Source organism: Manis pentadactyla, chromosome 11, assembly GCF_030020395.1.
Source record: "Manis pentadactyla isolate mManPen7 chromosome 11, mManPen7.hap1, whole genome shotgun sequence".
Classification (NCBI taxonomy): domain Eukaryota; kingdom Metazoa; phylum Chordata; class Mammalia; order Pholidota; family Manidae; genus Manis; species Manis pentadactyla.
In genome coordinates, this window is record NC_080029.1 from 75,855,625 (window position 1) to 75,879,081 (window position 23,457).

General features: G+C 44.0%; 2 protein-coding genes and 1 long non-coding RNA gene across 11 annotated transcripts in view; 2 read left to right on the top strand and 1 right to left on the bottom strand.

The window, feature by feature from the left end:
* The window catches only part of SLC7A7 (solute carrier family 7 member 7), a 32,034-nt gene extending 20,422 nt beyond the window's left edge, over window positions 1–11,612 (top strand). For 5 of the 6 annotated variants that reach the window (XM_057488599.1, XM_057488598.1, XM_057488597.1 and 2 more), the window contains 8 exons: window positions 5,221–5,346; window positions 6,141–6,285; window positions 8,693–8,816; window positions 9,055–9,158; window positions 9,424–9,520; window positions 10,328–10,477; window positions 10,681–10,864; window positions 11,082–11,612. In XM_057488599.1, coding sequence (XP_057344582.1) covers window positions 5,221–5,346; window positions 6,141–6,285; window positions 8,693–8,816; window positions 9,055–9,158; window positions 9,424–9,520; window positions 10,328–10,477; window positions 10,681–10,864; window positions 11,082–11,188 — 1,037 coding nt within the window. In that variant the 3' untranslated portion in view covers window positions 11,189–11,612. Of the gene's footprint in view, window positions 1–191; window positions 249–5,220; window positions 5,347–6,140; window positions 6,286–8,692; window positions 8,817–9,054; window positions 9,159–9,423; window positions 9,521–10,327; window positions 10,478–10,680; window positions 10,865–11,081 lie in introns of all 6 variants that reach the window. The other variant, XM_036884401.2, reaches the window with a different exon arrangement.
* A 484-nt stretch (window positions 11,613–12,096) lies between these two features.
* On the bottom strand, window positions 12,097–21,666 carry OXA1L (OXA1L mitochondrial inner membrane protein). Its single transcript, XM_036884404.2, has 10 exons — window positions 21,483–21,666; window positions 20,888–21,049; window positions 19,934–20,147; window positions 13,870–14,013; window positions 13,534–13,619; window positions 13,224–13,388; window positions 12,938–13,042; window positions 12,690–12,852; window positions 12,521–12,601; window positions 12,097–12,437 (listed from the first exon to the last, which is right to left on the bottom strand). Exons 1-10 carry the CDS (start codon window positions 21,543–21,545, stop codon window positions 12,310–12,312), a joined length of 1,311 nt encoding a protein of 436 aa, XP_036740299.2. The 5' UTR covers window positions 21,546–21,666; the 3' UTR covers window positions 12,097–12,309.
* Window positions 21,557–23,457, top strand: part of LOC118911861 (uncharacterized) — a 63,178-nt gene continuing 61,277 nt past the window's right edge. For all 4 annotated transcript variants that reach the window (XR_008992544.1, XR_008992543.1, XR_008992542.1 and 1 more), the window contains exon 1: window positions 21,557–21,695. This is a non-coding gene — a long non-coding RNA (uncharacterized LOC118911861). The remainder of the gene's footprint in view (window positions 21,696–23,457) is intronic.

Sequence of the window (23,457 nt, forward strand, 5' to 3'; positions counted from 1 at the left end):
TATTGCTGCTGTAACAAATTACCATTAACTTAGTGACTTACAACAATACAGATTAGTTATCTTACAGTTCTGGAGGTCAGAAGTCTGAAATGCATCTACCTGGGGAGTTAAACTCTAAAATCAAGGTGTTAGCAGTGCTATGTTCCTTTCTGGAGGCTTTAGGGGAGAATCCATGTCCTTGTCTTTTCCAGCTTCTAGACACTGCTCAGTGCCTTGGCTCATGGCCCCTTCCATCTTCAGAGCCAGAGGTAGGTAGTCTGTCAGGTATTTTTCATGTGGCCCACTTTGCACCTACTCTTAGGCCTCCAGGGCCATAATTCAGCCCAGCATAAGTGATAACCTGTCTTTCTAAGGAGAAAGAGGTGTATTCTGAGCATTATGCACTGATAATTTGAAGTTGATTACTGCCCAAATTCTAGGCTTGTCTGTTATACCTGGTTAGTAAAGTATGGGAGCAGAAAGGAGGATCTCTAGAAATCTGTATGTATGCACTAAAAACAAGCTGTTAAGCTAACCTCACTTTTTATTCAATTTTAATTTTTTATTCGGGTATAATATACAAAAGGAACAGTGCCCATATCCTAAGTGTACAGCTTGGTGAATTTTCACAAATTGAACACATAAGTATAACCAGCATCCACATCAAGAAACCAACCCCTGAACCTCCTCTGTTGTGATCTTCCCAGTTACTCCTCTATGCCACCAATGCACACATGAAGGGAACTTACTGTTCTCCACAGGCAGCTGGGATCTCAGCCTCCCGGGTGTTCAGCCCTTCTCTGTTGTCTAGCTGCACCAGTCACCAGGGCACCGTGTAATGTGGGCTCATATTCCTGGAGCAGATCTCCAGGGCCAGGTGTTCAGGGTCCTGGGCTTCTACTCCCTCCCTGCTCCGGTTCTCTTCCACCTGTGGGCCAGGGTTGGGGGAGGGCTTGGGTTCCAGTGCATTGCGGCCTTGTCACTTTACCCTTTTCTGTAGGGCTCCCTCTTCTTCCCCAGATGTGAGGGTCAGCTCTGCAGTCCTCAGGCTGATTTCAGGCCTAGTTGGATTTGCTGTGTTTTCGTATTCTATGTGGTTTTGGGAGGAGATTTTTGCCATGCCTTCCTACACTGCCATCTTTTTTTTCCGATCTCTGGGATCTTACTGTTCTGCATGAAGAGAAATTACTGTTCTGACTTCTAGGTTAGTTTTATTTGATTTTTTAATATGTAAATGGATATAAAGAATATGTACTCTTTTGTGTCTGGCTTGTTAATGTTTGTGAAGTTCATCTATTTTTTTGTTTGTAGTTGTAGATAGTTCATTCTCACTGCTGTTTAGTGTTCTGCTATATTTAGCTACTCTACCATTGACTGGCACTTGGGTTCTTTCTAATTTTTGAGTAGTACAATGGTATAGCTTAAACATTCTAGCATAAATAAGTACTAATTTTGTTTGAAATTATCATTTGATGGCATCATTAGATTGCTAGAGCAGAGGTGTGTATACAGCTTTTAGAGAGGTTCTTGGCAAATTCTCATGATACTCTTGACAAGGGAGAAAAAGATGGACTAGGTGAAAGAGTAGTTTGGTGGAATCTTGGTTGATGTTGTGTGATAATGACAGCATAGAGGAAGGCCTGTAGAGGCCACAGGGATCTGCCTGTCAAGTCAACATTCTTATCATTTACTTCTGTGAAGACCCAGGAGGTATGCTGATCAAATTTGCATATTTCACAAAATTGAAGGCTTTTGAACCACCTGATAAAATTAAGGGGAAAAAGTAGGAGAGGGAAAAGCTCATCAGTTTGAGGTGGGGAACGGAATTGCAGCTGAAAGTGAATTCACACAGAAGACTCCGCAGTCCACAGTAATGTCTGGAGTTTTCTGTGTGTGTATGTGGTTTCCAGGGAGACACTCGTGAAGTGAAGTGAATGTGCAGGAGAAAACTGGGTTGGTGAGTGGTCTGGAAGCCGTATTTGTCACACAAGAGGTTGAAGAAACAGGGTTTTTAGCCTGAAGGAGGAGAGACTCAAGGACAATGTTTAATGGTGGGAAGGGCCATTGTGTGGAAGAGGATTTAGCTTGATTCTGTGAAGCTTGAGAGGAGCAGTCTAAGACGACCAGGTGGAAGCTGTGAGGAAGATGGTTTTGGCTTAGTGGGAAGAAGACTATTTATCTCTTTAAAAATGGTATGCGTTGTCTAATAAAAAATGTGGGGTTTTATAATCTCTGGGAATTTGAAGCAGAAAATGGCTTAAATAGCAACCTAAGTTTTGTGTGTTACATTGTATGTATTTAAAACTAATGGTGCTAAGAGAATTGTAGGCTTAATGTTCTTTTTCAGGGACTGTTCAGTTTGGACATTAAAGTAAATCTGGGCATCTCATCCCAAGTGGGCTTCTGTTCTAGATCAACTGAGGCGGGTGCTTTTCTTGCTTTTAGTTCTGGAGCTGATGCTGGGACTTAGTGCCAAAACTAGCTTACTCCTGGGGAACCCATGTAGGCTGGGTTAATGACCATTCAGGTCCATCCCTTGAGGTGGTTACAGGACTGACTTCTTTACAGGTTCTCCTTCCTTCAAAGCAGGACGTCAAAGTAGGAATGAAGTTGTACCTGAGTCAAGGGTCCAAGGTGATTTCAGACCATCTTCCTGTGGACTTGGCCCAGTGTTGGGTGGAGATTGAATTGCACCTAGAGGTAGGAGGGTAGGGTCTCTCTGTCCTTGAGGGTAACTTGAAGTTGTGTCCATATTTTCCTAACCCCATTGTCCCCTCCTTTCCCTGCCTCTGAAGCAGGAGGTTGGGTTCCACTGCAAGAACTTGGCTGGGCTCTGGGGCCTCAGGGCCGCTGTATCCGCTGTGGGTGGGGACAATGCCTGCTGTACCCATTGCTGTTTCCAGGCTCAGAGTCCCTGGAGGAAGCTGGGCTCTGGGGAAGTGAGGACTGTCTGTGGGCAATTCCTCTGCTCCCTGGTTTCCTTCCACAGGATTCCCTTCATGCAAATCCACAGTGCTCAGTAGAGAGTAGATCAGGGCCAGGGGGTGGGTCAGAAGTCAGAAGTCAGAAATAAGGCTGAGTGGGGGAGGGGGGAATACAGGTAAGAGGGACACAAATGGATGGATATGGAACTTGAGCCGAGAAACAGTAGGGATTAAAATAAAAAAATCCGTGTGTTTTCATTTCAGAATTTGTTGTAATAAAGGATGATACGTCGGCTTTTTTCTGCCCACATCCTTGGACAGAGCTGAGAACAGAACCTTGTGGCACATGGCTGCAGACTGACTGAATCAGCACTAGTCCCTTAAGCCTGTCCCCGCTGGTGTTGTGACCTGTGGCTCCCCTGAGGGCTAGCCACCAGTTTGAATTAGGGGATCCCACTGACTGTGAAGATGGAAGCATCAGTTATCCCTGGTGTTTTGAGTCAGAAGCCTGGCTTGTGTTGTATTTGCGAGCTAGCAGCAGAGCCCAGAGTTAAGGGGTAGCGGTTACAGGATGGGAAGAAGGGGGTGGGAGGGCTGTTGAATGGCTGGAGGCAGAAGGCCAACAGGGAGTAAAGGATGAGTGACTGGCTGAGAAGGAGATTTGTGGAGGGTGAGATACACCCTCCTTTGGTCATTTTGCCCGTGGCTGTGGAGACTGTACACGTGTGTCTTTAATTATTAACACTGGTGTGACCTGGAGTTCTTGGTGCATTTTTGCCCAGCCCTGTAATAAGGCTGGGTTGTTTATTGTCTTATTAGGCAGGAAGGCAAGTGTTTGTATAGATAGGAATGCCCCTTCTCCAGAAGGGTAGAAAAGAACTTGGGCAGCAAGTAGAACAGGAGGGGTGTAAAGGAGGAGGAGAGACAGAGATGGCCAACTATTCGGAGAGGCTGGTCATTCCTGCTTTTCTGGGTGAAGTTGCCTCTGGGCCAGCATGTGATGAGGCCAGGACACAACAAAACAAGGATTAGGGACGCTGAAGGACACTCCTCCACTGCCAGAGCTGAGGCAGGGAGTACTTCTTGCATTGGTGGCCTGAGGCAAGCAAGCCTGGCCCTGGACTCACTTTCACTGCTGGTAAGGCAGGCTGACTCTGACCTTGCCCTTGAAGCCCTTGGGAGAAGTGCTGTTTACCCTCCTTTCAGTGCCCCAGCTGCTGAGCTGGGACGGAGGGAGCAGTGGGGCAATTCACTCTGCCACAGTGGGGAAGGTGTGGTGAGTGTGCCTGCCTGCCTGCCTGCTTAAGAGGTTGGTGGGGGATTGAGGAACATTCTGCTTAGCTTCAGAATTGTTTCTTTTGACTTTCTTCCCTGCCACTTCCTGGGGCTGTTGGTCAGCCTCACAGCATGTGTGGGCTTCCCTTCTTGGATTTCTTCTGAAGTAGTGGATTGTAACTTTTTGGGGGGCAATGGATTTCTCAGAAATTCTGATAAAAGCTATGGACCCTTTTCTTAGAAAAATACATGTGCTTTGGGCATATGTACATAACATTTTACAAAGAATCTCTGGCCTTGTGGAAGCCCTAAGTTAAAATCCTGACTCGAAGGGTAAGCCATGAATTTGACCAAAGCTCAAGCAGGGAAAGGGCCTGCCGCTATCCCAGAGTAGAGGGGATAGAGGAATATTTGTGGCTCTTATTCTTGCATTGTCCAGTCAGGAAGAATGCCGCCCCCATTCTGTAGTAACCTTGGCTCCAAGAATCTTTCCGAGCACGAAAACAAATAGCTGAGCTGGCAGGCAGTAGCAGGAAGTCTGGCCCCCATCCTACTCCATGACCACACGTCCTGACCTGCTAGCCCAGACACTGGGAAAGTTGCAGCAGGACGGGCAGGGTTAACAGTAATACCACAGAGTCCGAGTGTGGGTCCTGGAGGGAGACAGGGGTGGAGATGGGGTAGAACCGTGACTTTTCAGAGCCAATAGTTGGAACACATCACTGATCCTGTATAGCTACCAATTGCCTCCCATGATGTGAGCACTTCTGAATATGAGCAAGTCCAGTTTGTTTTGTCTCCTGTGCTGAAGGGTGTGTGGTTTGTGTATGTGTGTGTGGTATGTACACAGGTGCTTAGCAAGTGCCTCTGAATAATAGAACATTCTGGGCAGAGGTTTCCAATAGAGAGCAGGTCAGTGCCCAAGCACTTCTGTCTTTGGCCAGAGGATCTATTTTGGTGACTGGTACTGAAAAAGTACTCGGGAGTCTAAGGCTCTCTGGATGGTAGGGTCAGTCACCAATCAGTATTATTTTTCTTTCAGGTCTCTTAACCTTCATTAACTGTGCCTATGTCAAGTGGGGAACCTTGGTACAAGATATTTTCACCTATGCTAAAGTATTGGCGCTGATCGCTGTCATCATCGCAGGCATTGTTAGACTTGGCCAGGGTAAGAAATAATAATAGCCACTAACATTTATTAAGTACTTTCTATGAGCCACACTTCTTTAAGGTCCCTTTGTGCTTGGTAGTAACTCTTATTATTCCATTTTATAGATGAGGAAACTGAGGCTGAAGATTTAAGTATCTTGCCCAGATCCCTAGTAAGTAGTGGAGCTGAAATTTGTACTCAGGAAGGCTGATGCCAATGTCTGTCCTTTAATTTCTATGCATGCTGCCACTCAGAGGTGGCTGATCGTGGCCAAAGGGCTGACAGCCATGCCCTGGGAGCCAGCTCTTGCAGGCTGTTGAGCCCAATGCTGTGGCTGATGGTTTTCTTGTTGGGAGTGGGCCAGGGCAGAAATGAACTCCTTGTACCTATTCCTCATTTCCAGGTACCCTACAACTACTCAGTTGACCAGGCCTTATGGAGGCTTGCCCATCCTCTACCCTGTATCAGCTGTTTGGGGTTAGACAGTGGGCAGGAATCGGGCAGCTTGCAGGACAGGACAGAACTACATCACTCCTTTTCTCTAGCCCTTCTGCTTTGTGGTGGTTTCTTACCCTAGAAAGCCACCCTTGGTCCTTCCTGTCAAGATCCTCATGCTGCCCCCCTGCATTCTGGCCCATCACCGTGGATATCTCTCTTCTGTTCCCCGTTTCTTCACTGGTATCCTGGCTGCCAAAGGTGTTCCAAGCCACTCACCTGCTGTTATTGTCAGTCTCCCACTCCTTTACCGGATCACCTTGAAGTGGGGAGGCAGGCCACTAATCCTTCTGCCTTTCCATGTTGCCTGGGTTCAGGAGCCTCGACTCACTTTGAGAATTCCTTTGAGGATTCATCATTTGCAGTGGGTGACATTGCTCTGGCACTGTACTCGGCTCTGTTCTCCTATTCGGGCTGGGACACCCTCAACTATGTCACTGAAGAGATCAAGAATCCTGAGAGGTAGGTACCTCACCATCAGTTTTCCATGGCAGTGATGATAGTGCTCACTTACTGAGCTCCTACTATGTGCCAGATGGCATTCTGCACCAGAGGTCTGTTTCAGACCCATTTTAATAGACAGGAGGCCTGATGCCTGGATAAGTAACTTGTACATATTCATGGTAACAGAGCTGAAATGTGAACTTTCTTATGTTTAAAAACATTTTTTAAAGGCCTTTTTATATTTGTGCATTCATTCTTGCAGGTTATATTGTGCTTGTATATGCTTTTTAAAATGGATTTTCCTTGATAACATGTCACCCAACCTTATCCTCACCTCGTAACTTTAGGTCATAGATGCCCAGAAAATTTTGTCTTCTGATTCCTCCCTTGTTTCTCAAATTCATACTGACATAATGGTATTGCTTTAGTCATTTAATGATATCACCTCACCATTGTTACCCTAAATTAGCCTGTAGTTATGCAGAGTGAAAAAGAGCACTGGACAGGGAGTCAAAGGGCCTGGAACCTGTCTCTCTAATGATTTGTTGGGTGACCTTGGAGTCCCCTGACAGCTCTTTTCCCTTATCTGTAATTGAGGGAGTTGAATTATATGATCTTCAGAGCCCCCTGGTTCCAAAATTCAGTGATTCTGGAAACTACGATGTGCTAGGGAGTGGAGTTTCTATAAATTTTTAAGTCAAAAGAATAATCCCCTTTTGGCTCTAAGAGTACTCTTGGCACACATCCAGCACTGCAGCTCTGGGAGCAGGACTGAGGCCTGGCTGGTGCTTCCATCTACTGGGCAGAAGCTGAATGGATGACTCAAGAGTACTTGGCACCTGCAACCCCGACCCCACCAAATCTCACTGTGAAGAACATTTATAAAAAAGATCATGGCTGTATTGGGTTAGAGGGACCTTGAGAGGTATTTGTGCCTTTCCCTTGGTCACCCAAGGCTTTCAAATTGAGTTGAGGGGGTGGGGTAGACATTTTCCAGGTTGCTTATTTAGATACACATACTGCTTTTCCTGAGGGCATATCTTACTCTCTAGAGATGTTAGCTTTCACAATTTGCCTCCAGTTTTTTTTCTTTCCTTTTTAAAAATTGGAATAAAGTTCATATATATTGGTTTCAGATGTGTAACATAGTAACTCAGTAATTATGTTACTAGATGCTTGCTACAGTAAGCATAGTTCCATTACCATATCAAGATAATATGGGATTATTGGTTATATTCTGTATGCTGTATTTCCGTTCCTTTGACTAATTCTGCAGTTTGTACCTCTTCATTCCCTCATCCTCCCAAATCCTTTCCTATGGTAACCATCAGGCTGTTGTCTGTGTTTATGGGCCTATTTCTTTGGTTCCATATGTAAGTGAAATCATATGGTATTTGTCTTTCTCTGCCTGGCCTATTTCACTTAGCATAATCCGTCTTGATCCATCCATTGTCACAAATGGCAAGATTTCCTTTTTTTTATGGCCGAGCAATATTCCATTGTGTGTATGTGCCACTCACTTCTTTAACCATTTGTCTATCCGTGGGCAGATAATCATATGGTTGCTTCTGTATCTTTGCTATTGTAAATAATGCTGCAGTGACTATAGGTGTGCATGTGTATTTTTGAGTCAGTGATTTTGTTTTCTTCAGGTAAATTCCTGGAGGTGGAATTGCTGGGTCATATGGTATTTCTCAGTTTTTTGAGGAACCTCTATATTGTTTTCCACAGTGGCTAGACCAATTTACATCCCCACCAACACTGTAGGAGGGTTCTCTTTTCTCCACATCTTTGCCAATACTTTATTTCTTGTTTGGTTAGTGGTTATTCTGACTGGTGTGAGATAATACCTCATTGTCGTTTGATTTGCATTTCCTTGATTATTATTGATATGGATCCTCTTATGTGTCTATTGGCCATCCGTATGTCTTTGGAAAAATGTCTATTCAGGTCCTCTGCCCATTTTTAATTAGATTATTTGTGTATTTTTTTGGTGTTGAATTATATTGTCTTTATGTATTTTGAGTATTAGCCACTTATCAGATTTATCATTTGCAAATATATTCTCCCATACCGTAACTTCTATTTTTCCACCTTAAGACAAATTTCCCAATGTTGACAGTCTTAGATAAGAAATCCTGATACTGAGTCCTTTCACTGTAAAAAACACAAAACCAAAAACCCACCCATCCTCCTGTGCTATTTTTGTGCCGTTAGTGTAATTCATCCTTTTTTTTTGGCTTAGCACCTGCTTTCCTTTATTAGCTCTGAAGAGTTCGGGGCTAAGGCACCATCCTAGGCAACTTCAAAGACAAAAACACTTTGCAAGTGCTGCAGGAGGCCCCATCCCTGGATTAGTATGGCATTGTTAGGATTAAAGGAGTGAGGATGCAACTCTAATGTGTCTTACTCTATTTGGCTGTAGGAATCTGCCCCTCTCCATTGGCATTTCCATGCCTATTGTCACCATCATCTACATCCTGACCAACGTGGCCTATTACACTGTGCTAGACATGAGGGACATCCTAGCCAGTGACGCCGTTGCTGTGGTAAAGGATTTTCCCTAGAAGGCTGAGGGTGTGTTTGTGGGCTTCTGGGTTTATTGCAGCTTTTCAAAGTCCCAGAAAGGAGGTAGTCCTTGAAAGGAGTTTGCTTAGGATACTGGGCTTGCAAGAAGATCCTGTTACCCTCCTGGGCTGTTAGTAGGGGAATCTGGAGGTATGCTTGTCCATGCTTTTAATCTGCTTTAGGTTCTGCTAATGCCTCTTCCATTCCTTTTTCCCTTAGACTTTTGCAGACCAAATTTTTGGAATATTCAATTGGACAATTCCACTAGCAGTTGCATCATCCTGCTTTGGTGGCCTCAATGCTTCCATCGTAGCTGCATCTAGGTATGCGTGGCATCTTTTACTGGGGGTTTTGTGAGGAACTCTGGTAGGGGAGGGGAGGGTTTACAGGACCGGGACTCTAGTCACTGTACACCCTAAATGGTATTAACCTTTTTGCTTTTAGACCCATCATCAGCCTCAGATTCCAATCTCAATGTTGAACTCCATATTATTCAAGTTCTTTTGAAGGCAGGCAGGCAGAGAGGAAGGGCAATGTGGCCACATTAGTGTGCCACCAGTTTCTCAGCCTCTATTTCACCCCAAACAGGCTTTTCTTTGTGGGCTCAAGAGAAGGCCATCTGCCTGATGCCATCTGCATGATTCACGTGGAGCGGTTCACACCGGTACCTGCTCTGCTCTTCAATGTAAGTGATCCCAAGGATGGGGCTAAAAGCCGGATTGGGAGTCAGGGTGGGGCTTTGTTCATGGTAGATACAACTGCCTTAGCTTCCCAAAATCTCTAAAGGTAACTCTAAACAGAAAAACTATTGATGGAACACTCACCAGGAGCCAGATAATGTGCAAACTGCTGCTGTGGTTCTTAAGAGAGACTATCTTTTCTAAGGAATGGCAACCTCCTCTGGTCCAGGATAAAGCATAAAGTACAGGGATACACTGTAATGAAATATGATTTGTCAGCTGTGACAGACAGTGATGTGTTTTAACAGAAGAAATGTTCACTTCCGTGGGGTGTGGAGGATGAATGAGGAAACAATTCTTGGAGAAAGTGCATCTGAAGTGGATTTTTAAATGGACCTCTTAGGTTGCAAATGGTAGAGATGGGCTTTAGGTTAAGAGAAACAGCATCAGCATCCTGAGGTAAAGCTGTGTGGAGTTGGGTAGTAGGAGGTAAAAGCTGGAAATGTTAAGTTGGAGCCATTATGGAGAGGCACTTCAACAAAAGATTTTGGAAGAACTGTTTTGAGCTGTGCTTTATAGAGGGTTTACTTGGCAGAGGTTTGCAGAATGGGGTAAACAACCAGTGGACAGGCAGGCTTCTGCTAGAGGACAGAGGCACTGAAACTAAGGTGAAAGGGGACAGTAACAGAAAAGGACAGATGGGGGAGACCTGAGGACTTGAAGGGGATGGATTTGTGGGAGGTAAAGCAGAGTAATAAGTGTCTTGAATAGCAGAGACTGTGAGAGGAGCTGACTTGGACTTGTGCCCACAGGGCATCATGGCACTGATCTACTTGTGTGTGGAGGACATCTTCCAGCTCATTAACTACTACAGCTTCAGCTACTGGTTCTTTGTGGGGCTCTCTATTGTGGGTCAGCTCTATCTGCGCTGGAAGGAGCCTGATAGGCCTCGTCCCCTCAAGGTAACTCACCTCTATCCTACCTTTTGTTGTAGAGGATTCTTTGAAGACTGTTTATTTAGAAACCTTTGCCTAGGACTTGGTGGTTGTGTGTTGAGATGAGGGAGTAGAAAGACGACTCAGTGCTTGGATCTGCCCAGGTGGGGTGGTGTTAGCTTGTCAGTCTTGAGCTGTCTAACCTCCAGTTGTTTCCTCTATGCCCTTAGCTCAGCCTTTTCTTCCCGATTGTCTTCTGCCTCTGCACCATCTTCCTGGTGGTGGTTCCACTTTACAGTGACACCATCAACTCCCTCATTGGCATTGGCATTGCCCTCTCAGGCCTGCCCTTCTACTTCCTCATCATCAGAGTGCCAGAGCACAAACGACCTCACTGCCTCCGAAGGATTGTGGGTAAGCCTTGGATCCTCAAGTCAGCTCAGCTACTGTACAGTGTGTTTTTGTTGCCTTTCCTGCAAATCTTGTCTCCTAAGTCACCTTTGCCATTGCTCTCGTGTTGTTAACTCTAATGCTTCCCTTAATTGTCCTCTTGGGACCAGTCCCATTTAGTGCCACCTGAACTCAGCCCAGCTGACCTCTTCTCAGTTTTGACTCAAACTTCTCATTGCAGCAACCACCACAAGGTACCTCCAGGTCCTGTGTATGTCAGTTGCTGCAGAGATGGACTTGGAAAATGGAGGAGAGATGCCCAAGCAACGAGATCCCAAGTCTAACTAAATACTACCTAGAGTCCTGAGATGTGGAAAAGCAAGGGCCTCTTGTCTCCTACTGGCTGGAGCCTTGGACACTGAAAAGGAAAGGTCATTTGTTTGGAGGCACCTGTCCAGAATCTTGGTCTAGGCAGCTTCAACAGCTTCTGCACCTGCTTTTAGGGAGATGGAAAGTAATTTATTTGTTTTGCTACATACTATTTCAGATTTTGTTTGAAAGGACAATAAATAAAGCAAACTACAGTGGGGACCATGTCAGGTGTGGGCTTGGTTCTAGTAGCACATTCCCATGTGTTAAGATATTCCCTCACCTCTGGGTGTGCCTAGCTACTCTTATACTTTAGAAGGGCCAATAATGCTCCAAACTTCCCGTCTCCTTTAGAGACATGAAATGTCACAGGTGCTAGACAATAAAAAGGTTATATTCCTAAGCTTTGAGTGGTTTCATTTTATTTGGTGTCTTTGGGGCAACTCCCACTAGCCTGGAAGGAAGAATAAAAACAATCTAATGCTGACAGTATCCAAGTTATTCCATCTCAAGCCAGCTGCTGAAGGCTGATGCAGCCAATACAAGAGAACACCTAAGATACTGTAGCAAAATGTTAGGCTGTTTGTTACATGAAAAATGTTTGATGTTTTATAGGTAATCTTGGGGTAAGTAAATGTGATCATTTTATTTAGATATAGTCTCAATCTACTGGGCATGCCTCCATGACTGCAATGCAAAGGTGGATGGAACAACCCATCTGTGGGATGGAGGTCTAAGCTGTTAATGTCAGGTGGCAACACTGAGACACTTCCTGAGAGCACAGGCCAATGACAGGACCCCCCACCCCGGACCCAATCCATTCTTCAGTTTTCTGAAGCCCACACACTGTTTCCGTTTCCCTGTTGAATAAGTATGAGGAAGCAGCATGTAGTACAGAGGTTTACTAACTCTGTAGCTGGGAAGATTACCTGGCTCCCCAGTGCTCTTTCACACTTAGGTCTAAGAGTCTGTAGTGGAATCAACTTTTAAAACATCTCCATGTTCCACAGTTTTTAGGTCTGGGGCGAGGACTCAGTCAAACCTTGCTCTGAGGCTGAGTCTGAAGAGCCCATTCCTGCCAGTGTGAACAAAGAATGCAATCAGCTGAGCGTGTCACGCCAGGGTGGTGTGGGCTTTGCTTTGGCCTTGTTCCTGTCAGAGGCACTGGGAGAGTGATTCTTTCCATGCTGTAGAAGAGGGTTGTGGGTAAAGGTCTGTCGTAAGGGACCTGGTGGAAAGAGAAAACAAACCTTGATGAACAGAGACAAGAAAGAAACAAGTGACAGAATTTAGCCTGAAAAGGGGGTTTACCCCTGGCTGCCAGCTCCAAGTGATTCTGCATGCGTCGCTCACGCTCTTGTAGCTGGTGTGCCAGTTCGGCATTCTTCCAACCTGGGTCAAGAGGAGTAAGACAGCTAATCCTGTACCCGTTTTTGGACCACTTTCCCCTGATCCTGTTTCACAGAGGATAGGCCCTTACCTTTTTTGAAGCTCTTTAAGAAGCCTTCCTGTGGAAGTAACTTGTTGGAGTCATGCATGATGCGCTGGGGGATTTTAAATACTGTGCGTACAGCTGGAATCCGCAGGCAAGCCACCTGGCCCAGGGAAAACATGTTGGAGGAGAGCCAGTACATGAACACTGCCTGGACAAGAAAGAACCACGGTCAGCTTGCTCTATGACAGCGGGGCGAGGGAGGACTTGGAGCCAGCCTCTGAGCCACTACCTACCGAGGGGAAATGGATAGTTATGGGCAAGACTACCAGGGGCATCAACCTGGTAATATTTCTCATCCACTGAAGGTCAGAACTTTGCACACCAGTCTCAGCACCTAACTGTCAAAAAAAGCAGATGAAGAGTAGTAAATCCATGTTAACTTAAATAAATCTAGGTCACATTTTTTTATCCATCAACTCTATTTTTCCAGGAAGTGAAGAATGACAATGACAATTCTGTACAATTATTTTACCCTACTCCCCATTTTGCAGGCTTGGCACTTGGCCAGCCCACACTTACCTCAAGGACACACCACATTGAAGCAGTGACTACCAGTGGTAATATGTAGGTGGGGTCAGATAGCGTGAGATCCTGGAACCACCAGAGGCCACCAGTCTGCAGGCTGGGCACAGGAAGATTGGCCATTTCTCTCAAGGCAATAAAGAAGGAGATGAAGATCGGGGCCTATTACACAGGACATTTTCATCATTCCATTACTGAAAACCATGTATAATATCACTACCTGCTTTTTTGGGGTTCAGGGCATGAGACACACAGAGGAGGTAATCTGATTGATTCAGGATAAAATAGGGGCAATGTTTTCACTCACCTGAGTCAGAGGTAGAATGAGAGGTCTAAAGAGTTTAACATCATGCTTTTTCTGGTAAAAAGTCATCTCTGAGGAAGCCCTGTAAACTGTGAAGTGAGGGGAAGTTAATGGTTGGGCTAATAGTTTGATGAAGGTGGCCATCCTCATCACCAGGCCCATGAAATTCCTAACTGCCCCTGGCCAGTCACTGGAAGTATTAGGTCCAATAAGTAGGTTAATCTTTAGAACTTGTCCAGCTGTAGCAACTCCTGATTTAGGTTGTTCCTTTCCCTCAGCAGAATGTCAGGAAAAGTGCCAATGTGCTCCTCTCCCACACTCATTCTGCCATTGACTCACACTCAGCATGGTCTCCTGCCAACTTGGCCTCTCTGATTCGAGTGGTAAACTTCTGAATCTCTGGTAAGTGGTTGTGGATCTTGGCTGCCTCTCGTTGGCCCTTTATGATGAGAGGAAACACCAGGCAGCGGGCAAGGACTGTACCTGGAAAACAAACTAGGACTGGAGCGAAATTAAAGCAGTTCTACAGCTAGAAAGATGAAGGTTTTTAGGTCCTTACTGAAAGGGTCTCTCTTATTCCTGTCGTTTCTATACTGTGATTCATGCCCAAGGGCCCAAAATAAAAGGCAGATATGATTTAGCTCCTTCAAAGCGTGACCTCTGCTCTGATATCACAAACACCTAATATTACCTTTTCTAAGCAAATGACCAGGAATACTGTTTATTTCTTTGAACAAAAAGGTGACAGAAGCCACTTTTCCGGATCAATGCTTTCCAAACTTTTCTATTATGGAACTTCCTCCCCCACCCCAACTCTTAAGTGTAGCTCCAATATACATATTAACAGGTAAAATGAAGCTGCCCTAGGGTGGGGGTAGTCTGGCTATAAGACTGTCTAAGCTTTGACTATGGCTTTTCTCACAGGCACCTTTAAAGAAATCTGCGGCTCCCAGGAATGAAGTTTGAAAGCTACACGGTCCTAAGAAATCCCTGGAATAGGAGGTAATCACAAGCAAGTGGGTTGACGCTAAGAAGGGACTAGAGGTAGGGGTGGTGAAGATATAGGTTTAGGCTTTATCAACGTTACAGTGGGTGCCGTGGAGTGGAAAAAGAGGGAGCTCAGAATGGAACCCAGAATACCAGCACTGAAGGGACAGGCAGAGTACTGGACAACGAGATGGGAAGTTGTGGTCAGAAAGTCAGGAAGAAAAATCAGGAAAGACTGTCACAAAAGCAAAGGGATAGAATTCAAGGTCTAAAGTGTCTAACATAGGACCTTGGGCCTGAGAGGGGATCAAGATGGCAGAGCAGGAAGATTCTGAGCTTACCTCCTCCCACTGACACACCAAAATCTCCAACTACATATACAGTAACTATCTCTGAGAACAAACTGAAGACTAGCAGAACAGATCTTACACAGCTAAGGATATAAAGAAAAAGCCACACTGGGATGGGTAGGAGGGGTGCAGACATGGTCTAGTCAGGACCCACCCCTAGTGAGGCAACAAGCAGGAGAAATACCTCAACTGTGGGGCCTCCCCGAGGAATGAGGGGTCTGTGCCCCACATTGAGTCCCTCAGCCTGGGAAACCTGCACTGGGAAGGTGAGCTCCCGTAACGCCTGGCTCTGAAAAACCCATGGCTTACGTCTGGGAGAGCCAGAGGGCAGTGGACACAAAAGGATGCTCTTAAAGCGTGTGTGTAATCTCACTTGCTTTGAATCCCTGTGCAGAGGTAGCACTTTGAAGAGTGCCTGTGGCACATGTGAAGGAGATCCATTACCCAATTTTAGGGTGTGTGCTGGACAGAACTGTTAGAATGTTCTCTGGAGAAAGAATTTACTGGCAGGCACCGTTTCTAACACTCTCCATCTATTGTGCTGACACCAGCTCGCTCTGTCCTGGTGTTCTCCTGTAAACTTGCCCCACCAACCCACCTGCCAAGCACTAACTACCTGTCCCCCCCTCCCAGCAGTCGGTAGCCTCATCACATCTGGGAAGCAGCCTTGGCAGATACCAGTACCCCCAGACCCCAAACAAGGCAGCCCCTGCAATAGGGGCCAGCCCCACACACTAGAGTGCCTACAACAGTCATAGATACATCTTGCAGCCAGCCACAGTGGAGACCTACCTGCCAACCAGTGTGCCTGCAACTGTTGCACAGGCTTCACGGCCAGAGGGCTACGGGGCCAGGCCTGCTTGCCAGCATGCTCAAAGACAGTCATATGGGGTGACACCCTGCATACTAATGAATTCATAACAATCATGGCCTAGCCACAATAGGAGGGTGCATGCAGCCCACAGAAGGGGTACCCCTGCAGCACCTGGCTTGGGTGACCATGGAGGTTTGCACTAGGCCCTGTAGGACACCTGCACAAAGCCACTCCTACAAGACTGGGAGACATAACTGATCTACCTAAATACATGGAAACAAATACAGACAGGCAAAATGAAGCAGCAAGATTAATTACAAGAAGAATATTTTCCAAATGAAAGAAAAAGACAAAACCTCAGGAAAAAAACAAGAAGATGGAGATAGGTAATCTAACAGATAGAGTTCCAAGTAAGGGTAATAAAGATGCTCACCAAACTCTGGAGAAAAGATGAAATCAGTGAGAACTTCAACACTGAGATAACAACAGTAACAAAAAAATCAGAGCTGAAAAACAATAATTGAAATGAAAAATACACTACAGGGAATCAACAGTAAATCAGATGATGAAGAATGGCTCATCGATCTGGAAGACAGGGTAGAACACTCAGAACAGCAAAAAGAAAAAAATGATAGTTTAAGGGGTCCCACAAAGAGAAGAAAGGGAAAGACACCTATTTGAACAAATAATGGCTAAAAACTTCCTCAACCTTCTGAAGGAAGAGATCCGACTCCAGGAAACAGAGAATCCCAAATAAGATAAACCCAGAGTCCCATAGCAAGACACATTATAATAAAAATGTCAACAGGTAAAGAGGAAATCTTAAAGTAGCAAGAGAAAAACAACTAGTTATGTACAAGGGAACTCCTATAACAAGGCTATGAGCTGATTTTCAGCAGAACCCTACAAGCCAGAAGGGAGGAATACTATATATTCAAAGTGCTGAAAGGAAAAAAACTTACAACTAACAATACCCAGCAAGATTATCACTCAGAATTGCAGAGGAGGTAAGGAGTTTCTCAGAAAGGCAAAAGCTAAAGGAGCTCATCAATACCAAAATGGCTTTACAAGAAATGTTAAAGGGACGTCTTTAAATGGAAAAGAAAATGCCATTACCAGAAATAAGAAAATTATGAAAGAAAAAATTTCACTAGTAAAGGCAGATACAGTAAAGGTAGTTGATTAACCATCTACATAGCTAGTATTAAAGTTAAAATACCAAAGTAGTAAAATCACCTGGACCTACAAAAGTTAGCCAAGGGATACACAACATAATAAGATATAAAATATGATGTCAAAGACATAAAATGTGGTAGGGGGGAAGTAAAAATGTAGTGCTTTTACAGTGTGCTTAAACTTAAGTAACCATCATCTTAAAATCAACTGTTATATACATAAGATGTTGTATATTCACATCATGGTAACCACAAACCAAAAACCTACAACAGATACACAAAAGGTAAAGAGAAATGAATACAATCCTAACACTAAAGAAAGTCACCAAATCACAAGGGAAAAGAACAAAAGAATGAAGAGAATAACTACAAAACAGCCAGAAAACAATCAACAAAATGGCAATACACACATACCTATCAAGTTACTTTCAGTGTAAATCGACTAAATGTTGCAATCAAAAGCCAGGGTGGCTGAATGGACAAAAAACAAGACCCAATCTATCTGCTGCCTATAAGAGACTCACTTCAGATGTAAAGACACACAAAGAATGAAAGTGAAGGAATGGAAAAAGATTCAATTCAAATGAAAACATAAAGCTGGGGTAGCAGTACTTTTATCAAATAAAGCAGACTTTAAAACAAAGATTGTAACAAGACACAAAGAATGGCATTACATAATAATAAAAGGATCAAGGGATCAATCCAACAAGATTGTGTAACATTTGTAAATACCTATGCACCCAACATTGGAGCACCTAAATACATAAAGCAAATATTAACAAAGGAAGAAATTCACAGTAATATAATAACAGGAGACTTTAACAGCTCACTTACATTAATGGATAGAAAATCTGGAAAATAGGGAAACACTGCCTTAAATTACTATTAGAACAGATGGACTTAATAGATACATACAGAACATCACATCCAAAACCTGCAGAATACATTCTTTTTAAGTGCATGTGGAACATTCTCCAGGACAGATCATATGTTAGGTCACAAAAGTCTCAATTAATTTAAGACTGAAATCCTATCAATCATCTTTTACAACCACAATAGTATTATACTAGAAATCAATTACAAGAAAACAGCAAATGCAAATGTATGGAGGCTAAACAACATGCTACTAAAACCAATGGGTCAAAGAAGAAATCAAAGAGGAAATTTTAAAAAATACCTTCAGACAAAAGAAAACAAACACAGTGGTCCAAAATCTATGGGACACAGCAAAAACAGTTCTTAGATGGATTTACAATGACACAGGCATACTTCAGGAAACAAGAAAAATTTCCAATAAACAATTTCTAATGTTAACAAGAAATAACAAGTGTTGGTAAGATGTGGAGAAAACAGAACCCTCATACATTGCTGGTGGGAATCTAAGTTGGTGCAGCCACTATGGAAAGCAGTACAGAAGTTTCTCATGAAACTAAAAATAGAAATACCATATGACCCAGCAGTTCTACTTCTGGGATTTGCCTGAAAACAAAATCACTAATGCAAAAAGATATAGGCATTCTTATGTTTATAACAGCATTATTTACAATAGCCAATATATTATGGAAGCAGGCTAAGTGTCCTTCAATAGAGGAATGGATAATGTGGTACATAAATATAAGCACAATGGAATATTACTCAGCCATAAAAAAGAATGAAACCTTGACATTTGCAACATGAATGGATCTAGAGGGTATTAATCTAAGTGGAATAAGTCAGACAAATACCATGTGATTTCACTTACATGGAATCTAAAAAAAATGAACAAAAACTGAAGTAGACCCATCAACACAGAACAGACTGGTGGGCCACAAGGAAGGGGGGTTGGTGATGGGTTAAAAAAGTGAAGGGTTAAATAGGTGAAATTAATTAGAATGTCTGGTTATCTTGACCCGGGCAACAGTTACATGAATATATAAACATTAAATTCATCAAGCTAAGATTTGTGTATTTTATTGTATGTACCTCAATATAAAAATAAAAAAAAAAATAGGTGAGGAAAAAGCCCCAATCTAACCTTACACCTAAAAGAACTATGAAAAGAAGAACAAAGCCCAAGGTTAGTAGGAGAAAGGAAAAAATACATACCAAAAATACAGGAAGTAAATGAAATAGAGACTAAAAAGATAATAGAAAAGATCAGTGAACCTAAGAGCTGGTTCTCTGAAAAGATAAAATTGATAAACCTCTAGCTAGACTCATCAAGACTCTGGATGTAAATAAAATCAGAAATGAAAGAGAAGTTACAACCAATATCACAGAAACACAATTATAAGAGACTACTATGAAAAAGTGTATGTCCACAAATTGGACAACAGAGAAATGCAATCTTCCCAGACTGAACCAGGAAGAAAATAGAAAATCTAAACAGACTGATTACTAGTTACAAAATCAATCAGTAATCACTGGCAGTTAGAATGAGGGGGTGGTAGTAAAAGGCAGATTGCTGAGGGCCAAAGAGTAGAAAGAAAGAAGTAAGCCCATTGGATGCAGAACACTTTTTTAGTAACAGCTATGAAAGGAAGGAGATAGCCAAGTAGTTAAAGGTGAAGTAAGGATAAAAGAAGGGATTTTTCTTCCTAAAAAATACATGGTACTGTTGAGCATGTTTGTATGTTCAGAGTAGGGCAGTAAAGACAGAAGCTGAAGACAGGAGAGAGAAAGGAAGATCACTGGAGGTGTGGGACAAAGGAGACTTTAAAGCATTGTTTTCGCTTACAAGAGGAGCAATGTGGCTATCTTCCCAATTTTGGGATGTGATGACTGGCCTGACTTCTACTCTCCTAAATCAGGGCAGCCTCATCACTGATGCAAACAGGTCTTCTTCTTGTAACCCGTGCTCACATTCAATTATCTACATTTCTTGAATCCCAGATGATTTAGTGGTTTTATAACTCCCTTTAAGAAAGATAAGTACAGTACACTTAAGTATCATGAGCTTCTATACCTCACTGAATCATCTGCTTTTCTGACTCCTGAACTTCAACTATTTCCTCGTTCTACTCACAGAATTGCTATCTTTAAAGTTTTATCCCTAAATCCTCATTTCCTCTACCCTTATCCATGATGTATTCCCTTACATGCAGCAATGGCCCCCCACCAAGGTAGGCCTAGGTTAACATGCATAAATTCCAGGAAGTTTTGAATCAGTCCTACAGGGGTATATGACCCCAGCCCCAGTTCAGCGAAGCTCTGTTCTGCAGCAGCTTGGACTACATCTGCAGTCTCTCCAGAAGCAACCTCAGTTATGGCTGTAGGTGAGGGAGTTGCAGGAATGACTGGAGGGGCCTGAACCTGTGCAAAAGGAAGCCGTGTGTAATAGTCAGTAGTGGGGGACATACAGAAATCAAGAGTTCCCTTATGATAACCAGTATTGATTTGTTCCCTTGACTTCCTACTTCTCATTCTTCCAGGTTATCTTGCAGTGTCCACAGAATTCAAAGCTTAAAAAGGACATTCTTTTTTCCCCCCTCCAGGCAGGAAGAGAAGTTAGAGTTCATGATTTCCCTTCATGCTGGGAAATTATTTCTTGTATTACTGTTTTCCAAACTTAAGTCATTTGGCTATCACTGGCACAATTTTGCATATATTGAAATTAATATAATTTTTCTTCCAAATAACTCAGTTTTTAAGACCAAAATATCTACTCGGTCTCATCCTAAGAAATACTAATATCCATGAAATCATGGATATGCAGGTTATAATATGGATATACAAGTATAACTTGGCTTGGAAGTTATAATTTTTTTCTCATATGCATACAACTGGAAGGAATCACATTCTCTTATCGCCTTCACTGGCTTGCTACCATTCTGGCAAACACCACCTTGTGTATAGTGAATCTCTCTTGCTGCACTCTCAATTAGCTCCCCACTAATCTGATAATCTGGCCCAAGCAGAGATGCTATAATGTTGGGGAGTTGGGTGGATTGTGGACAAAAACTCTGCTCCACACTCTCCCTCCCCATAGTCAGAACAAAGTAAAAACAAACCAAGTGCTCTTCTTAACGTTGCAGGGACGAAATGTCTCTTACCTGGGCTTCTGCAAATGAGACGGCAGAGGTACTGAGGCTTCGGGGGTTGGGGGCTGATAGGAGGACATAATGCGGGCGCCCGCAGCACCGGCCGGCAGGGATCAGGAGACCCGTAGTCAGAGGTTTCCGTGGCCCGTGCAAGAGCCTTGCGACGCTGTGGAACTGAGTGGATAAAAGCGGGATGGAGCCCTTTTATCGGCGCCCATGGAGCTCATCGTGCTCACTCCCCATGAAGCGGGCGGCCCACTGCTACAGGTGAGGGCGGTGTATCTCCGACCGGCTGGCTGGCCCGCAGGCACGCAACTGGGGAGTCCTGGGTCTCCGCTACCGCAGACCCACCCCGGGGCCCAGAGGTCCAAGTTAAGGTTTCCTTGATAGGGATGAAGGCTGTTCCCAGGAACAGAAAACGACACGGGGCCGCTGAGCCAGCGGGATCCGTGACGTAACCCTCCCGCGTCCCCAGGGGATCCGAAGTCACAAGACGCAGGTCCCGGAGAGAGGTCAGCGTCTGCTCTTGCCTCCGGCACAAGCTGACCCTGGCTCAGGTCACAGGTGCAGAGTAGAGTCCCCGCGCCTCGCGCTGGGGCCCCCTTACCTCACGCCCGGGCCGTAGCAAACGCCGAAACTCCCGGGGTCCACAAACCAACCGCGACGCCATTTTGCCGTGCAGAGGAATTGCGTTCGCCCATGCGCACTAAGAACCGCAGCACGGCGGAGGAGACCCTTTCGGAAACAGGCTTGTAGCCTGAGCTGTAGACAAGATCAGATGGTACAGGAGGGCGGAGCTTGGCCGCCATGCTTGAAGTGGGTAAGAAGCTGCCAAGGGCCGCGTTAACAAGACAGCGCGGAGCGTTTTAGGGAGATTCAAGTTGGGAGCTACGTAAGCGGCCATCGTTATTCACTGGATAGACCTGGGAAGTTTTCCTCCGTCTTCTAAATCTGCGCGATTCTTCTCAGATTGGTAGTTGGAAAGTAGTCTTCGGCCACTGTTGGCCGCCCCCGGAGTGGGTTTTTCCTGTCTTGTGGTATTTGAATCTTATTGTTGCATAATAGTTGCAATCGTAGATTCAGTGAAATTTGAGGGTAGTCCGGAGTCTGACAAATTGAGGGAAGGCAGTTTCCAGAAAATATTTTCTTACATAAAGAGACAAAGCTTCTAGAGGGGACTCCACCTTTCCCTTTTCCCTTCCTTAGTTGGGGATATGTGAGGTGCATCTTGTGACCAGGAGGGGACAAGTCTAAAGAAGAAAAGCTGAAATGCTGAATATAGTTGTATGGAAAGGTAGAAAAATGAGAATACATAATGTCATTAAGCCGCTGGACCAGGCTTGAAATTGTAAGGCAGAAAGACAAGATAAGAGCTGGTGGAGGGAGAATAAGGCCAGTGGAGCCCACTAAATGGGACTCAAAAAGAGTTAACCAGATAAAATCAGAGAGCCAGGAAGGACTCAGAGTTAGTGAGTTAATTAGTTGAAGTTTCAAAGGCCAGGAATGACCTGGAATGTCCGGATATTCACCAGAAAGCGGTAAGTCAATCAGGTACTTCTCTGCCCTACCCCATGAGGTAGAGCAGGGAAATAGGACAAGGGTCATGCCGTTGTAAAATCTACTTAGCCTGTGAAGAAGGCTCAGTTTATTCTTCAATTTAATCTATATGCTGTCTTCTTCTTCTTCCAGCCCCTTAATTAAGTAACTTTGTAACCAGGACAAGTGATAGGCCTCTGAAGTGCAAATGAACCTATGTGGATAAGGAATGCAGAGATCTGGATCAACACAGTTGCCTAAATAACCCTATTAAGACAAAGCTTGAAAGGAATTATGAATCACTTGTATACAGCATGTCTTATGCTGACACCTACCCAAAAGCCCCATAAAAACTCCATACAGTGCTCTATGGCTCCCCCAGATCCTGGGGTGGTAGGAATTTATTCCCACACCATGCAGATTCAAGAGGACACTGGATTACAGGGACCCTGGCTTTAGGAGTCAACAAGGGATTTGCCCCATGCTGAGCAGGAGTTCACTGAGCTTCCCGCTTTTTGCCTTTGTCTACCTTGACTCTGGCCTGCTCCTCCCTTGGAGTGTATTCAAATAAAAGTTTCATTCTGCTTTGCTACTTTGTCTCTGCTTTTCAATTATTTGTTGCAGTGGGGACAAGAACTGAGGAAAATAAAAGTCAATTCATAACAATCACCTATAGATAATTAAAGATCTTTAGTGTCTAGACTCTAAGCCTCTGTGCTCAGGGTTCTGTTTCTTGAAGCTGAAAGCATTATAAATATATATGAGGGGAAGTTCTCTTTCCCCAAGAAAAAGTATACTGCTCAGAAAGGTGGGAGTTTATTATATTTGAACTCTTAACTACACAGTATTTTTTTTTGTTTTTTGTTTTAAATAGAGTGTTTTTTGAATAATAGTATAGTTTGGGAAAGATACAATAGCCTGAAGTAATTTCAATCATTGCTACTTTGGGGTGGTAATGAATGTACCTGACAAATATGATAAAAATAGAAATATAATAAAGACTTAGTAATAATTAGAGGTTATTGCTGTGGGACTCAGAATGGGCA

What these genes read in the sequence shown, in the direction of transcription:
- OXA1L (XM_036884404.2), bottom strand. Translation starts at nt 21,545, where the DNA reads ATGGCGTCGCGGTTGGTTTGTGGACCCCGGGAGTTTCGGCGTTTGCTA. An exon ending in CAATGTGGTGTGTCCTTGAG is followed by an intron (nt 13,043 to 13,223) that starts GTAAGTGTGGGC and finishes TTTTTTTGACAG; the next exon opens with TTAGGTGCTGAGACTGGTGT. An exon ending in CTTAAAGAGCTTCAAAAAAG is followed by an intron (nt 12,602 to 12,689) that starts GTAAGGGCCTAT and finishes CTCTTGACCCAG; the next exon opens with GTTGGAAGAATGCCGAACTG.